This window comes from Osmerus eperlanus, chromosome 18 (assembly GCF_963692335.1).
Source record: "Osmerus eperlanus chromosome 18, fOsmEpe2.1, whole genome shotgun sequence".
Classification (NCBI taxonomy): Eukaryota; Metazoa; Chordata; class Actinopteri; order Osmeriformes; family Osmeridae; genus Osmerus; species Osmerus eperlanus.
In genome coordinates, this window is record NC_085035.1 from 6,737,871 (window position 1) to 6,754,480 (window position 16,610).

The 16,610-nt window shown below is 47.5% G+C and overlaps 1 protein-coding gene across 4 annotated transcripts; it reads right to left on the bottom strand.

The window, feature by feature from the left end:
* Positions 1-588: 588 nt before the first annotated feature.
* On the bottom strand, positions 589-15,723 carry zmiz2 (zinc finger, MIZ-type containing 2). 4 transcript variants are annotated; one of them, XM_062484506.1, is made up of 21 exons: positions 15,221-15,723; positions 11,081-11,186; positions 10,529-10,643; positions 9,963-10,165; positions 9,479-9,647; positions 8,653-8,871; positions 8,329-8,541; positions 7,935-8,018; positions 7,183-7,360; positions 6,928-7,069; positions 6,662-6,740; positions 6,418-6,549; positions 6,153-6,258; positions 5,843-6,000; positions 5,556-5,623; positions 5,384-5,452; positions 4,984-5,225; positions 4,513-4,631; positions 3,275-3,454; positions 2,901-2,934; positions 589-2,577 (listed from the first exon to the last, which is right to left on the bottom strand). In XM_062484506.1, exons 2-21 carry the CDS (start codon positions 11,128-11,130, stop codon positions 2,567-2,569), a joined length of 2,571 nt encoding a protein of 856 aa, XP_062340490.1. In that variant the 5' UTR covers positions 11,131-11,186; positions 15,221-15,723; the 3' UTR covers positions 589-2,566. The 4 variants fall into 4 exon arrangements, 3 of the variants coding, with proteins under 3 accessions (XP_062340490.1, XP_062340489.1, XP_062340491.1); XM_062484505.1 differs by lacking the exon at positions 2,901-2,934 and having other exon boundaries at positions 15,221-15,722; XM_062484507.1 differs by lacking the exons at positions 2,901-2,934; positions 15,221-15,723 and adding an exon at positions 10,876-10,957.
* Positions 15,724-16,610: the final 887 nt, after the last annotated feature.

Consider the following 16,610-nt stretch of genomic DNA (forward strand, 5'->3'; position numbering starts at 1 on the left):
CCGTGAAGTTTGGAGGGACCGACACTTGATTGACATTGGGTTTGGCCCATCGTGGTACATATTAATGACGGTATCGAATGCTACGAGAGATTCTTCTCGGATGCTACCCAATGATCTGCCTGGAAACTGGTGGGTGTGTGTCTGCTGTAACCACGGTCACTCAATGTGGGCCTCGGGTGTGTCTCTAAATAAAATCGCCATTAAAGCACTAGCATAAATGACTGAACATCATGTCAAATTCCTTACATTTCTAATAATTTTATCAGGAAATTGTAATTGGAGTATACAATCCAAATATAAAGCGCGAAGGCGCGTGAATGGGAGTTCTTTTTTAACGGTAGATGCATTAAAATAAAACAAGCATTTATAATTTTCTATCGTGAGCTATTCTAAATACCGTCTGACCCTACAAAGCCGGTGTATGCGTGTACAGTTTGTCAGCATGTTGGGGAGCCACGCCTGTAATGTTGCGGGTGAATCGATTGTATCGGGTTGCTGAATAGCGCCTGGGTTCTGCTGAACATAGAATGACGTCAAGGTGTTCGCTGTCCTCACACTTGCCATGCAGAACAAATGCAGTAAAAGAAATGCGGTCAGAACTGACACTTTTATTTATAAAACATAATGGAAATATTTTACATCATCTTTAAAAAAAGAAAATTGATTTCAGCTATTTTGTTCGGTAGGATATCTAAGACAATTCCAAATGCCATGATTGCATTCACAAGTGACAATGCTGGAATAGAAAAGGAAAACTTGCTTTGCAGATATCTCGTTCAACTGTTGTGGTATGCTCAAATAGAAAATGGTATACAAGCCGAATAAATTCAGATTGATCTTAAATCAGTGGGTATTCTATCAGAAGCATATAAATACCATCAACTAGAGTTGAGTCTTGTGTGCCCCTATATGCACAAACCTATTGTGCTTGCATGAAAATGACACATTTTCCACAAAACTCTGCAAGTTAACATTGCCTAGAACAGACATACACACCTCAACTAAATATCTGTACCCACTTACTCTGCTAATAACAATAACATGACAATGCTTATGAATATGATACACACACGTTCTCGAATGAAAACATTTGCAGACTGTACATAAAATTGTTGTGCTCAAAGAAATAGTTCAACCACATTAAAAAAATTACATCATCATTAAATTACCTTGAAAGCATACTTCAAAGATCAGGAGTATAGAAGGTAATGGTTATATTGACTTTTTAATGCTTTCAAGACAATACAACACAAATGAATTGTTTAATTTGGGTGAACTATCCCTTTAATGTTTATCATACAAACAATGTACAAATGTAATACAAACATATTCATATGGCAAGTGAGACCAACAACTGCTGACAGCACAGGTAAATTCACTCACTTTTTCTCAGCAAAGACACTAAGAGGGAGAATGGGAACTCTACTCAACAAGTAATGTCACAGTGTTGGAACATGTCCTTGGAATAAAAATAAATAGTTGGGGGGGGGGGGGGGTCTGCTCACCTATTTCCACCCCTTTTTTTTCTTTTTCAAATTTAGTTCCACTTCACAGTGAGCCTGTGTTGTGTTTTATGTTTGTGTGCGAAACAGAGAATGTGTCTCTGTCTCAGTAGTATGTGAAGGGTTCCCGCTGATCTCTGACCGTCAAGTTAAAACGAGGAGGGTGAATATGAGAGAAGCACAGTACCACAGATGCTAAACAGTGGCTACAGGAGGACAGAGAGCGTGGCTGGGATTCAGAATTGCTCTTGTGTGTACGTCTACATGTGTACGTATACATGCGTACGTCTGCATGTGTACGTCTACATGTGTACGTCTACAGACCACCAGCCCGGAGCCACTCACTGGGCCCTTTTTCTGTTTGCCGTGTGACCGTCTTTCATCCTCTCAGTGCACTGTTCACCGACCATGTTGGGTTCTCCGTTTACAATCTGGACTGATCACCTTTCACAGCTGTCTCTGGTAAGGACCGGCAGACCATGATCCTTTATACATGTTTGCTGGCTTTGTGTTACTTCACATGTGACAAAGGTCAACTTCTCATTTATAAATAAGCTTAAAAGACGAAAAACCTTTTTAGGCGTTCTCCGCGGCATTATAAATACGTAGTAGTTAACATAAAACTTTTTTTTGTCCGTCTTTTTCTTTTCGCGAAATCATAAAAAAAAAGGAAAATCCTTTTGCCTTAGAAACACAGTAACACCACTTTATATCTTCGGAGGAGCACTGTTCCCATTCGAACAGTGCGCCTCTTCAGTGCGGATTCTCCATGAGATGCTTTTAAAAAGGGACACATAATACAACGACACAGACTGAAAGAGGGGGGTCCAACCTCCCTCTCTTGGTTCATAGTGTATTGGGCCAACTGTATCTTCTTTGGAGAGTCCCGGCTGTCTCAGTGTATCTCGCGGAGCAGACCATTTTGGAGAAAAGGGGGGGGGGGATAGGAGAGGTGTGTCCATAGGTCTTAGTTGTTCTCGAACAGAGAGAGCAGGTCGTCATTGCTGTTGTTAGGGAGGTCCGGCGGGCCCAGATAGGATAACAGTTCGTCCGGGTTAGTCAGCTCAGGGAGAAGCTGAGGAGAGAGGGAGAGAGGGGGGTTGACTGTTACACGTTAATGCTTTGGAAGGTGAACATGTGACACTTTTCATGCCAATAAAGCCTCTCAAATTGATCTACATTGTCAAGGGGGGGGGGGGGGGGGTAGTGTATAGAGTTATGGGTCAAGAAAAAGAGTGTAAGGAGAAAGACATGTAGTTTGTTGTACACAAATATGGAATGAAAAGGCAATATATATAAGCTCTTCTTGGAAAGTTATGGTTGAGATTTCAACATGCCTTCATTTCCACATGCCTGACTAACTAAATTTGGAGTCTCTTCAGTTAAGGTTTTTCTTACGGTTGTCATAGCAGAATCTGTGGACGTTCCTCCCCTGCACCCGGTTTCCCCTCATCCCCAATAAGAGAGGGAGGGTGGGGGGTTAGTATAAGACCACCCACAGGAGTCCAGATATAATACAGGGCTCTGTGCCTACAGCATATGACAGTGCATTGTGTAACATTGGAGATCTTATTAAAATGACCTAGTTTACCGTACTATTTCAATCACATCTCAGCATTTTGGGCACTGTCAAAATGAGCCCCAGTGAGAGAACAATTTTGACAGGAGGAGTGAGGTTCAACAGCAAATGATAAACTCTACAGACTTGAGCGGCTCGGCCATTGTGATTTCATCAAACTCCCCCGGCGGGGAGATGGCGGGTCGGGACTCACGTCGAGCGTGTGGTCGGGCCCCTCCCCTCCGGGCCCTCCTGGTCCCCCGAGGCCGAAGGAGCCCTCTGCCTGCAGCCGAGGATTCTGGGTAGAGGAGTTCCGCTGGTGCATGGGACTGCCAGCCCCCCCGAGACTCTGGAGAGCGTTGTGAGAGGGCTCTATTCGGCCGGGGTGAGGCATCTGAATGGGAGTGGGAGATAAAAAGCAAATGGCAGGGAAGGAGGAGAGTACGAGGGGTGACCACGTGTCATATCCCCGGCAATGCAAGCTTGAGACACCTCTTAACACCCCCAAGCTACTGCTCTAGTGCTGTTGTAGCACTGCCTGGCATCGCGCCAGAAGCGAGTTTGTGTGTGACAGAGAAGAGGGGGAGAGGTCACTCTGGGCTCTGCGTGAAAGCTCTTCTTGGGACAGACGAGCAGCTGCGTACGACAGGTGTGTGTTTGTGTGCGTGTGTGTCGACGTGGTGGGTGTTCGAATGCTGTCTCCTCCAGGTTCAGTCAAAAGGCTCTTCACCTCATACACATGCCAGAAGGACTCGACAGTCTATAAAGTTGTGTACACACACGACAAGGGTAATTCAATCATATTAGACTGGGACACTCCCAGCAGTTGATAGCTGCAGGTATGTGTAATAACATTTAGATTAGAGGAGGATGTTTTGGTATATTAACCTCTACTCATGACAGACATATTTAAATCTCACTTTGAGCTCTATAGAGCATCAACTGCCATCTGTCCTCCAACTCATAAACAGTACCCAATCCAGGTTAGAATAACAAGTATCGTATACAAGTTGTATAATTATTCATATTTTACACCAACTCCATTGTGTGTAACAAGATTCAAATAAGAGTGTAAGCCATGCCGAATGCAACGTGTAATGCAGTTCATTACAGTTGCCATCCAGCCGTTAATGATTACGTGACCTCATTGAAAAGTAAAAAGTTCGTTTGTTATCTGATAACATGGCCGTCTGGCAGGAGGGACAGGTACTTTAGCCTCAGCTCATTCAAACGTTGGCAGCCAATCATCTTCCAGTCAACCGTTAAGCAGTCCATGCCCTGAACTGTCTGCATAGAACTCAAATGATCCCCCCGACGCCTAAACATGGCGGTGAGACATGCTGTGTGGAAATGGAGGTGGCCGTGGCTAGAAATCGTGCGGCGACCATGCGAGGACCAATGAACTTGTGGTTTGTGCAGCTTGTTCACGTGTGTGTGTGTGTCTCCACTAACCTGGTCAGGCTGGTAGGAGATGGGGGGTTGGAGTCCGGAGGAGAATTCTCCCAGCGTGGGGGTTCCAGGAGTGTTGGGGAAGTCAGAGAAGCCTGGCTGGTTGGAGTATCCAGGTCCGCCTGTCATGACAGGACATACAACGTCAATACAGTCAATGCCATCCTCTCTAGTGTACCTGACGTGCTGGTGTACACTGGTAATGCCCACTATAAAAGGTCAGAGCACGGGATATGGACATAACTATACGACACCGCTGCTCTTAAGTACTCTGTTGCCGACAGCTTAGGAAGGACTGTGTACTCTAGAACTAATCAAATACATATTTTGACTGTCTAATACAATGCTGAGATGAATTTTGAAAACTCCACCTGGTTAGCGCAAGGAAAAAACAAACAAGAAATGATTCGCCATGCAAATCAGTAGTGGGTGATGTAAGCTTTCCCCTCTCCCCCCCCCCCCCCCCCCCCCCACCTTGACTGTTGTAGTCCGGTGTGTTTCTGCCCCCAGGTGTTAGGTTCTGGTATGGCGAGGAGGCGGGGCCCAGGGCTGCGATCATCTCCATGACGTTGGGCAGGACCATGTGACTGGGGCTGACGGTGCGGCAGCGCTTCAGCACGGGCCCGTCGGATTCCTCCTTGATGTGCAGGTCCGGTTTGACCGGCACCGGCCTCCAGCCACACACCGGATCTATGGTGATCTCCTCATAGTCAGAACTGGAGGGAGAGACAGCGAGAGAGAGAGAGCGAGAGAGAGAGAGCGAGAGAGAGAGAGAGAGAGAGAGAGGGAGGATAGAATGAGACAGTTGCTATACAACTACCACATGAAACACAAGCGAACACAATTGCAAACACGAGCAGACAAACATACTAACTTCTGAATGTAGATGAGAATCCCAAGCATGTATTGGTCCACTTCTAGTCCCTCTAACAAAGCCGTCTTGCTGTGAGAGAGAAAAGGAGACAAACAAGCACGCCATTAGACCACACGCACGGGAGCATTGGACAGGAGCCCAAGATCCTACAGAAATGTTTATGTTTTCATACTTGCAAACAGGGCATCTCCAGGTCCCTCTCTCACAGTTCAACTGCAGATAAGATTCCAGGTCGAAACACTGTAGCCACAGACAGAAAGGCAGAGAAAGCAAGAAAGAGGTGAAGAGAGAGAATTAGAGAGAGATAGAGAGAGAAAGAGAGAGAGAGAATTACGGAGAAAGAATTAGGAAGCGAGACGGGGAGAAAGAGAGAAGGGATTTTAAGACAATTTAGTACAAATACTAAAAAGCATGTGTGCGTGTCTGTCGCCTATACACTCAGTGCGTCGTGGCTCTCACCTGTATGTGTCTGCAGTCATGTCCCCTGGCGGGCAGCTGGATGCGCCTGAACGTGATGGGACACTTCAGGGACACTTTGATGGCCGTCTGCTCAACTCCGTCCTCTCCGTTCAGCCCCGGGGTGCCTGGGATGGTCCCGCTGCTGAAGTTCCTCTTGACTGAGAGAGAGACGGGGTGTGGAACAAGAGCAAGACGGTGAGAGAGAAGGGAGCTCAATCAACAGTGGAGACCTCGATACTTGTTTGCAATAGTTGATGATGATGTCATGATGTTCTGACGACTTCCCCACTCGCGTGGGGGCGTCACTCACTCTTTGTGATGCAGTGTTCGGCAGGGAGCAGCCTCTTCTTCATCAGACCCTGTAGAACGGACCTGACGGACGGCCGATGGACAAGCTGCAGCACAAAGAGATGGGACTGGGGACAGAGAGCGAGAGAGACAGAGAGACAGAGAGACAGAGAGACAGAGAGAGAGAGAGAGAGAGAGAGTGTAAATCTAGGCGCGCACACACGCACGCAAGCAGGCAACGTGCGCAAGCAGGCAACGCACGGCAGGCGGGTGCTGTTGGTACTTACACAGCAGCAGGCCGTGACGGTGATCTGGATGGTGTTCCGTCCGGGCTGACACACCTGCTTGAGGTACAGGGGCTTGTGGGATGTCTTGTTGTCGCCTCTCTCGATGGAGAGGGGCGTGGCGTTCACGCTCACCTGATGGGGGGGGGGGGGGTGGAGGTGGGAGTGATGGCAGTTAAGGCGAAGGAGGAGAGGTACATCGTGGGCTAAAGAAATGTCAACTCTGGAGTGTGGTGTGCACACTGACCTGTACAGAGGCAGGCCAGTTAGTGTTCATCTGTCTGTCCTCGTGGTGGTAACACTTGAACTGTAACTCCAGGTCCGGTCTGCAGGGAGAGACAAACACACACACGCACAATGACATGCCGGTCAGTGAAATAACAGAGCAAGACAGCGGCGTCGTTTGTCAGGTTATTATAGGAGAGCTGGAGAACATTTTCCAAGTTATGAGGACAGATGGGCAACGTTGTAAAAACTTTCCCCTGGTTTGATCGCGGTGACATGGCCTCTGACCTCATCATGAGTGTCTTGTAGACGGAGTCTCGGAGCTGGAAGGCGTGGTTACTGACGGCCAGGTTGTGCTCCAGTCGGAACGGCTCCAACACGACGCCGTCGCGCACCGGGAAGGTCAGACGCAGGTCGTCGCTAGGGTTACCTAGAGGGAGGAGAGTAGACGGTAATTGCCCAGAAGTTCCCAGAAGTTCATCCCACCAAGGGATATATCGGAATAACTGTAAGTATTTAGAGTGCTGCAGTACCGGGTCTTACCTGTAGGGGGCTGCTGAGTGTTGATGTTGGGCTTGGTGTCTGGTGGAAGGTATGATGGCTTGGTGTCCTGTCCAGGTGACAAGTAAGGGGGCATGGAGCTGCCCGGTGTCATGGGAGGGGTGGGGTTCCCTCCCAGAGGAGAGCTGGGGTACCCCGACATCAGCCCACGACTTCCGGGCTGGAACGCACACAAACACAGGAGTCAGGTGGCTGAGCGGTTAGGGAATCGGGCTAGTAATCTGAAGGTTGCCAGTTCGATTCCCGGCCATGTCAAATGACGTTGTGTCCTTGGGCAAGGCACTTCACCCTACTTGCCTCGGGGGGGAATGTCCCTGTACTTACTGTAAGTCGCTCTGGATAAGAGCGTCTGCTAAATGACTAAATGTAAACACAGGGTTACAAAGTTAGTCCTGCAGGCGATCCAATGCCTTGTTTACACTAACTGCGTATTTTCTAAGGATTGTGCGTGACCTTTCAATGCAATCCCTCCGTACGAAAGAGTTTGACTTTGAACATTTTCAAAATGGGGCAGGTTTTACCTCTCCGTAAAGCAGGAAAGCAGGTTTGACGAAAGCTTAACTTTTCGACCCATACCAATGCGTATGACCAATCAGAACACAGATATTAAACAATTCCCGCACAGTGGCCTATCAGCATGCGGCACAAGAATTGTAAGCACGACAACAGATCAGTAGAAACAGCTGATGGCGTAAACAAGACTTAAGACATGGGGGTAGGCACACTGGGCTTACCCCGTTGACGGCGGCCTGCGTGAAGGCGTTGTACCCGCCCATGCCACCAGGGGGCAGACTACCCTGGCCGTTGAAGGGCTCCGTCTGTGAGGCACACGGGTGAAAACAGGTACTGATTAAACAGGTACTGATGCGATCATCTGTTATGAAATCCAATTGATTAGGTTAAAAGGGAGATTTAAGGGGGGGTTTACATTTGGAGCCATCTATCGCAATCCTTCCATCTCCTTCTCCTCTAGCCGCTAAGGTATCCCCGGGTCAACTACTCATTGTGTGCCGGGATCGTTTAAACCGTGTATTTAAAAAAAACTCTTTCTGAATGATTATGAGCGAGGGATTATGCACGCAAAGCTTTCGAGCTTGGGTCATGAAGAGTGAAGCCAAGGCTGCTGACCTTGAAGTACTGGGCTGGATTGGCCGGGCCATGTCCTGGAGGGTACTGGGCCGGGCCGGGCTGTCCTGTGGCATACTGGCTCATGAGTGGCATGCGGTGGCTGGTGTAGGAGGGGGAGGGGGCCGAGCGCTGGGGGGGCCCCTGAGGGTACTGCAGCGGCTGGTTCGGGTATGGCGACATCCCCCCGGAACTGTACTGCTGCACTGGGAAGCCCTGAGAGGGAATGAAGGGGGTTTTGTGACGAGTTAAGCAGATGCCGATGCAGTTATGGGGTTTGTCAGCTTGTTTTGTTTTTTGGGATGTTGGTTAGTGTCTGTGTCTGACCTCGGAGTTGTAGGGTCGTTTGAGGCCCTGCGGTCCTCCCGGGTAGCCCCCGTGCTGGGGCATCCTCGGAGCCTGGCTGGGGTGGGTGGGGTAGATGCCCCCCATGGAGGTAGGGGGCCCGGGCCGGGAGGCCACCATGCCGCTGGCGGCCATCCCCGAGGGCCCACGGGGGCCTGGGTGGGACAGGAACTGGTTACTGTAGGAGGAAGCTCCACCCATCTAGAGAGGGGGGGTGAAGAGGGGAGGGGGGGGGGGGTTAGACGCCAAGAGCAAGACGTTCCAACAATACATTTTTAAAAAGTTGATAGCTGATACAAACACACCCTTGGCGCAAGTGTTATGGCAGTTGCAGTAGACAGACAGGAAGGGAGTGGTGGGTTGACGGAGGGAGGGAGGGAGAGAGAGACAGACAGACAGACAGAGAGCAAGGAGGGAGGGAGGCCAAAGGAGAGATCCCTGTAGGATTTAGAGCGCGGTTTGTCCTGAGAGTCCGAATGTACCGTGTAAACAGCCTGCTACTGCCGCTGTAGGGCAGAGTTACGCTGGTCTTTCTCTCTCGCTAATCAGAACCAGGTCTCTGGAGTCTGCGGTGGTTTGAATTCAATTCCCCCTGTAAGCTCCCCCCCCTCCTCTCTGCCCCTCCCCCAGTCCCATGTTAAAAACCACTGCCCAGAAATGGAATGGAAGTGACTGGTGTGTGAGATAGTGAGCGAGCTCAACTGTGGAATTATTAAGCAGCGTTTTTGGTTTTATTATGAGTAAAAAATGGTCTTGGGGGGGGAAGGGAGGGGCACGCCCCCTTCCTAAAGTCGGCGGAGCATCTCACCTGCCCGTAGTTCAGTTCCTGATTTTGCTTCTCTTGAATTGCAGCGACTGTTGCCGTGGCAGTGGCGGTTGCCGTGGCAGCGGCAGCGGCCACGGCAGCGGCCGCAGCTTGGGTGAAGTCTGAGGGGGGGCGAACCCCCATGCCCCCGCCGCCACTGTTTGTGGAATAACTGCAAAAAAAAACAAAAAAATAATACAAATGATATGGTGTGTTTGTGGAGATGCGTGTAATCATGTATGTGAGTAGTCCTAGTCAGAGCTGTGGGTTGGACATGCTTATGCAGCGCAGGCTGCTCTGACATACTGAACACCAAGCAGAGTGGTGACGCAGTCAGCTGTGTGGATGAAACACACACACACACACCTACCTACAGTATGACTAAAAACATTGAAAATAGAACAGAATAAACACAGCCTTATTGGGAAGCGGAGGTGACTCCATACTCCTACGTGGCGTCCTACACATTAGGAGGAGAGCTCTGTACCTCCCGCCGTAGCCTGCTGCTGGGTTGTAGGCAGCGTTGGGTCGTCCATACAGGCCGGGTTGTCCGTAGCCCTTGGAGACGGCATCTCCATAGCTCTGCTGTCCCATGAACTGGGAGCTCATGCCGGGACTCATACCAGGGCCGCCGCCGGGCATCATGTGACCTCCGGAGTTCCCACCGGGACCCATGGACCCGACAAACACCTACAGAAGGGAAGAGAACAAGGGAGAAGAAATGATGCGATAGGACAACTTTACAGGACTGGCTTAAAAGGAGATGGCTAACTAGGATTATCTTAGAAAGTTGTAAATGAGTTACTCAAGGGAAAGGAGATAAGGAATAGTTGACATGGACAAGGAGGTAGGAACAATTAAAGGAAAGTGAGGGGGGAAATTAAAGGATGAAGTATGAAGGGGGGACAAAAAGGGGGGGGGGGGGACACGACACGGAAGGACATAAAGAGTAAAGGGGAGTGGGAGAGGATGAAAGATAGCTGGTTGCAAGCACAAGACTAGAGTAGGCGGTGGGATGGGGTGGGGGTGAGCTGCCGTTGCTCATTTTGTTACCTGGCTGTGTGAGGGATTGGTCACTCCCCACACTGTGGTTACCACGGAGAGGGATCCTGGGGGTTGATTGGTGCCTTGTTGCCAGGAGACAGGGTCATACAGGAAGGAACCGTCGCTGTGGCAGACAGAAACAGACGGCAGACATTTTATTATTCTTATGTCAGAGTCATTATGTGGAACACACACACACACAGAGACAGAGAGAGAGACAGAGAGAGAGAGAGAGAGAGTCAGAAAGAGAGGGAGTGAGAGAGGGAGAGAGAGAGAGAGAGCAGTACAGTGTTAGAATGAGCAGGGCTGGTTTCAGTAAAGGTTTAAAACTTATCCTTCACTTCCCCCTTACTAACCACAGGAAGTTGAATCTGTGGAACAGGAAACCACCACTTCAGTAGCAGCCAATCAGATCTCTAGATCCCAGAGCTCATCCAACTGCAGTGGAGGTGAGGGTCAAATCTGAACTAGATTCACCCAACGGTTCACCTTGTAACAACGATCTAAGCTATGTGACAAATGGAGAACCCCAGGAAGTGGTGGTGGCGAGGTTGGTCGTACCTGTGTGGAGTGGGAGGCAGGGCAGGTTTCATGGAGTTGAGGGGGTTCATCGGAGGAATCTGGGGGTCATTAGAGGGCCCCTACACTCCTTAACCTGACAGGCAGTCTGTGAGAAAGACAAGAGGGGAGAAATAAAGAGGTAGTGGGAGAGATAGAGAGAGGTAGTAAGATAGATAGAGAGAGAGGGACAGGGTTCCTCACTATTCATTTTGTTAATATTTTTTTGCGATCATCAAAGCCTGAACATTGAAAAAGCACAAAGGAGTCGCTGCAGTCTCTGCTCTGAGCCACACATGGTAGTCTGTGTGTGTGTGCGTGTGTGTGTGTGTGTGTGCGTGCATCCAAAGCCTTAGCTTATCACTGCCTGGTGCAGCTCTGATACCTCTCAAAGGAGGGGGAGGGGCTCCGGGAACTAAATTTAGTGTGCTGATTTTAAAAGGAATTTAAGAGAACAGAGATGTAAGGAGGCATACAGCTCTAGTTGCTGAACATTGGCATAAACAAACACACACACAAATAAATAAAACACACACAACATGTTTTCAGCTTCTAGCCCTGCCATTATCAGTATCTGGATCTATGTCAACAACCCCCTCATGTTCTTTCTAACTCTGTCTCCTTTCTCTCTCTCTCCTTTCTCTCTCTCCCTCCTCCTACACTCCTCCATGTGTCCTCCCTTCCGAGCTCCTCAAATGGTTCTTTTTATCTCATGCTTAGCTTCCCAAACTGACATGCTAATTACCCACCAACATCAGAGATGTTCACCCCTCCCTCCCTTTGCTCCCTTCCCTCGTTTTTCTCCCTCTCTCACTCCTCATAGATTTGGGTCAGAGTGAGACTCTCCAAGCTTGAGGAGAAGAGAGAAGGAGTTGGGAGGGAAGGAAGGAAGGAAGGAAGGAAGGAAGGGGGGAGGGGTCCATTTGTGCATATGCGAAGCAGGAGGAGGGAGTTATAGAGGCAGAAAGAGAGGGAGAGGTGCCTCCATTGCTAATAAACCACCATTCATATATCCTCTATGTGCCTAAATCACAGCATCAAAGGCCAAAAACCATTAGCAGACTTATGTCTTCAAATCAAGACAGCATAATAATAAGATCCGTATCATTCCAATCCCTTTTTTTTCCGTCCCACAGTGCACATGACTGGAAAATATACACAGCCTTCTGGTATACAGTGCACACCTGAGTTTAGGGCTGACAAAAGAAAACACCTCTTTTAAGAGAGCACACCCCCCCCATCCCATCCACCAGCCTGCTGTAAGCTTGTAAGGGACACAGCCTGTTCCAGCACTGGAATGAACAGAACACACTGTTCCTGCTTCTTCCTTCACTAGGATATACCCTGTCGTCCACTCTTAGCCATGCCACCTCATATCTGCATCCTGGTTCCCTGCATGCCGTCTCTTCCCTCCCAAGTCTGTTCTCCTTTTTCTAGGCAGTCTTGTCTTCTCTCGGTTTCTCCTCCCCCTCCTCCTCCTTTATTCCCTCCTCTCTTCTCCGTAGTGCCCGATAGTGCCCTCTCGCTCTCTCTTCCTGAAATACCACACGGACCCGATTGCTTAATCCTTCTCGTCGGTGTGTGCCACAACTGCATAAACACAGACATGAAAACACACTCACTCAAAAGAAACTTTCCAAATCAGTGAGCTTGAGTGGTATCCTTTTCAGCCTAGGGAGAAAAATATGTGTTTTATCATATACTACTGTGCTGTAAACTAAAAGACGTGCTTTGACAAACACCAAAGACGTGTGTGTGTGCGTGTCTGAGTGCACACATCACCACGGCAGACTGCGTCACAGCTGTACGTCTTTTAAATAAAGTCAGAACAACGTGTCGAAAAGAGTCTTGCCGACTTTTATGACTCACATCACATTGAACAAAGTCACACAGATTTGCATATTAATCATAGCCTGACTACTTTGTTACCACTGAATTAAAACCACTTCCATGAGGCTGGCTAAAGGACCCCCGGGAAAAGAACATCTTCATCTGCTCTGCCCTAAAAGGTGTCAATTAGGGATACGTAAAGCAACCAAAGTTGGTACATTTAGGGTACACTGAAGGTGCATTATTGACATTAGCGCATACTTTACTGAGAGGAAATGAGAGGAAGAGAAGTAGTCTTTCTTGCAGAACACGTTTGAAAGGATTCTGACAATTCTGGTGAGGCATTGAGGTGTGACCTCTGAATATTTACCACTTACATTGAAAACCAAGGTCACATTAAAATTATTGGACAATATGGTGTGTTCTCCTCTATGTCTTTAAATATATGTATACCATTTATTTTAGAGGATGCCAAAAACAGCATTTTGAAGAATGTAAGGGTGACCTCACGTGAATATTTTTATTTATTTATTTATTTTTTTTTGGGGGGGGGGTATTGTATTTAATTTGTTTTAGGAAACAACATAAAATATTACCATTGTTTCTATTGCTAGGACACAGCTGCTATACTCTTCTGGGATGGCTGTCCTCAAGATTTTGAAATGTGTCTGTGGGAATGTGTGCCCATTCAGCCACAAGAGCATTCAAGGAAGGTTGGGCACTGATGTTGGTTGATTAGACTGGGCATACAGAAGGCGTTAAAATTCATCCCAAATGTGTTTGATGGTGTTTAGGTCAGGGATCTGCACAGGCCAGTTGGTTTTTCCCCACCAAACTCTAAAACATTTCTGAATGGACCTCTTTTTGTGAATGGGGGTGCTAATCAAGTCAATTAACACTAGGGGCTGTTAGTCATTTTTTGGGGGCTGGAGTCCTTAGTTCTACAGGTGGAAATATGAACTCTAAAGCATAAAAATGTAATTCAAGACAATCCAATCCTGGGGAAAGCCTTATCTTGCTTCGGCTTGACAATGCCCCCATGCATATAGTAAGGTCCATACAGAAATGTGGTGTTCCCCATATTCACTCCTATCAATAATTTACTCACGAGACCAGGGGGTACTTTTTAGTGGAGAAGAGTTCTCAATCTACACAGTGCCTTCTCAGGTCAGATGGTGAGGTCATCAGCTCATTAGAAACAAACAGACACAGTCAGCCTGGATAGAAACTGAACTCCTGGGAAGGACCTGATTACAACAAACTTATCATCCAAACCAAATGTTATACTAGGAATGAAATGTAACTGTCTTATCTGAGAACATAGCCATCAGTAGACTAATCACTTAACTGTCAAAGAAAAAATAGCATCTGTAAGTGCCACCTAAACCAATGACAGACAGAATATTGTAATTGACAATAACATAAAGGACTCACAGTTGACAAATAGGCCTTAGGTGGGAAACATGCTTGTTAAAATCTATACGTGAAATTGCAAAAAAATTACAAACTGTGTTTTAATCCATATTTCACACACAAAGTGTAGATACCATGTCAGCCTCGGCGGGAATTTCCTACTCGATAAAGTTTGCATGACGAGGAAAGAGTAGCCTATAGTGTTTGCTTGACCATTACAGGTAGTTCACTGTATTTGCAGTGCAAGTGACAAGGCAACATAATGGGTAACAAGTCGCATACAATACCTGCTTGCCTAGGGTACACACATTGGAATAATGTATTGTGTAGAGCGCGCGATTCGTTGTTGCTACATTTATTCTAACAGAATAGTTACAGAATTCCAACGCAGCCCAGCTGCAATGTAACCACCACTTGAAAGCGTGCTGATAATGTAACAATGGAAGACATTTTGTTTCACCTAACCTTGTAGCTAAATCTTTTATATGGGGGTGCAGAGGTTACGACATGGTTTGTTTACTAGGACCACTTGCTCCTGACTATTAGCCAGCATTATAAGCATCGTCATATTTTCATTCCGAAATCCATGGGTAGTCCATATTCGCCCGTATACGTACCAAACTATTATGTTCCTTTCAAGCAATAGCTGTCAAAAGCTAAAAGCAATACCGATAAACATTCTGCTTTACTACAATGCTAGCACTAACGTTAGCTTGCAAGCAATGTCTCTGGTGGTGAACGGGCATGAAGCTAACGTAGCTAAAAAGGCACTTATCGGGTTGACATTAGTGGAATAGATGTATAGCTTGGTAGTTAGGTGACAGCTGGCAAACAACTAGTCAAGTATGCTAGTCATTAGCCTATCTGGCTTTCCATGTTGCATAGCCTACGTTTACTTACCTTTTGACTCAAACTGCCTGACTTGGTTGAGTGAATTGTCAGAATCCGTGTTCTCTTTATGCTAATGTTTCGAGCTACGGAGCTGGCTATCCCAAGATCGTTGAAGAGGTGTGAAATCAACACAATCTGGATACTCGCCGTTTTGGATTTTTCTCCATAAAGCAGTCAAATGATCTGATCGTAACATCCATGTCCTCAATTGCAAACGGCTACCCTTGGTTTAGTGCCTACACGTGCCCCAAGAGTCCACGCAGAGCAAGGGAGCTACCATTGTTTTGGACCTCCGGTGGAGGTTTGGACCTCTTGAATGTTGGAAAGTCAGACTGAGAGTCCGTATCCTAGCAAAGCTTGGTGGCTTGGTAGCATAGCTCACTCACTGACTATTGCACAATGGCTTGCTAACATATTCATGAGATCACGGGGCCGCGAGTCTCCGATGAGAGAAAAGCATTTTTCATGTCCTCCTCACATAGACGCCCAGACTTCTCTTTTCACGGACTCGCAGACTAGAGTAGCTGAGCATCCAGAGAGGGAGTCATCGAGAGATGTCACCATCTGCCTCAGACAGTGACGTAAACGGTAAATGATCGTTCATCAAATCTGGTTGAAGACGGAATTATATGCATTTGGAGAATGTAACGTGCCATTCAATTTGATAGAGGAATACACATTTTGTGAATGACAAAACAAATTTTATTTTAATGACGAAAAAACAAACCCGTCAGAACATCTTTACACTTCAGTCAGGCAGTATGGAATTCTGCCGCGCGAGAGACTGTTTGTGTGTGTGTGTGTGTGTGTGCGCGCGCGCGCGCGTGCCTGCGTGTTTATGAGAGTCAGTTAGAGGAGGTGTCTGCAGTATCTTGCTGGAGGGCAGTACAGTGTGGAGAATGAAAAGTCCGATCTACACTCCTCAGCTCTCTGTTGCCCTGGAAACAGGTTCTGAGATTATCCTCTGTTCTTCATCTTTCTCGCCTCTATCCATAGCTATGCACCCTTCTCCTCCCTCCTGCTCCCCCTCCACCCCCCACACCTGCCGCAGAATGCGTACACGGCCCCCACGTCTCTCAAACACACACAGACACACACAGTTGAAGGTTCTGCATGGATTTGACCCTGTCATAAAATATAATAACATTTTCATTAGAAAAGTACAATTTACAAATGTCCACTCCTCATATTAATGTATAGATAAACACACATGTGCAAGGTCAGATTTTTTCTATACTGATCCTGGTGTGATTTTTGCTGCATGTGTTTGTGTGTGAGTATCTGAGAGAGTGCAAAGCATGCATATGTGCATGGTTGAGACTTGCTGTTGCAGCAGCTTCAACAACCTGATCTCGAGCAGATCTCTGAGTACAGCAAAGAGGAATGGCGGGTGATGATG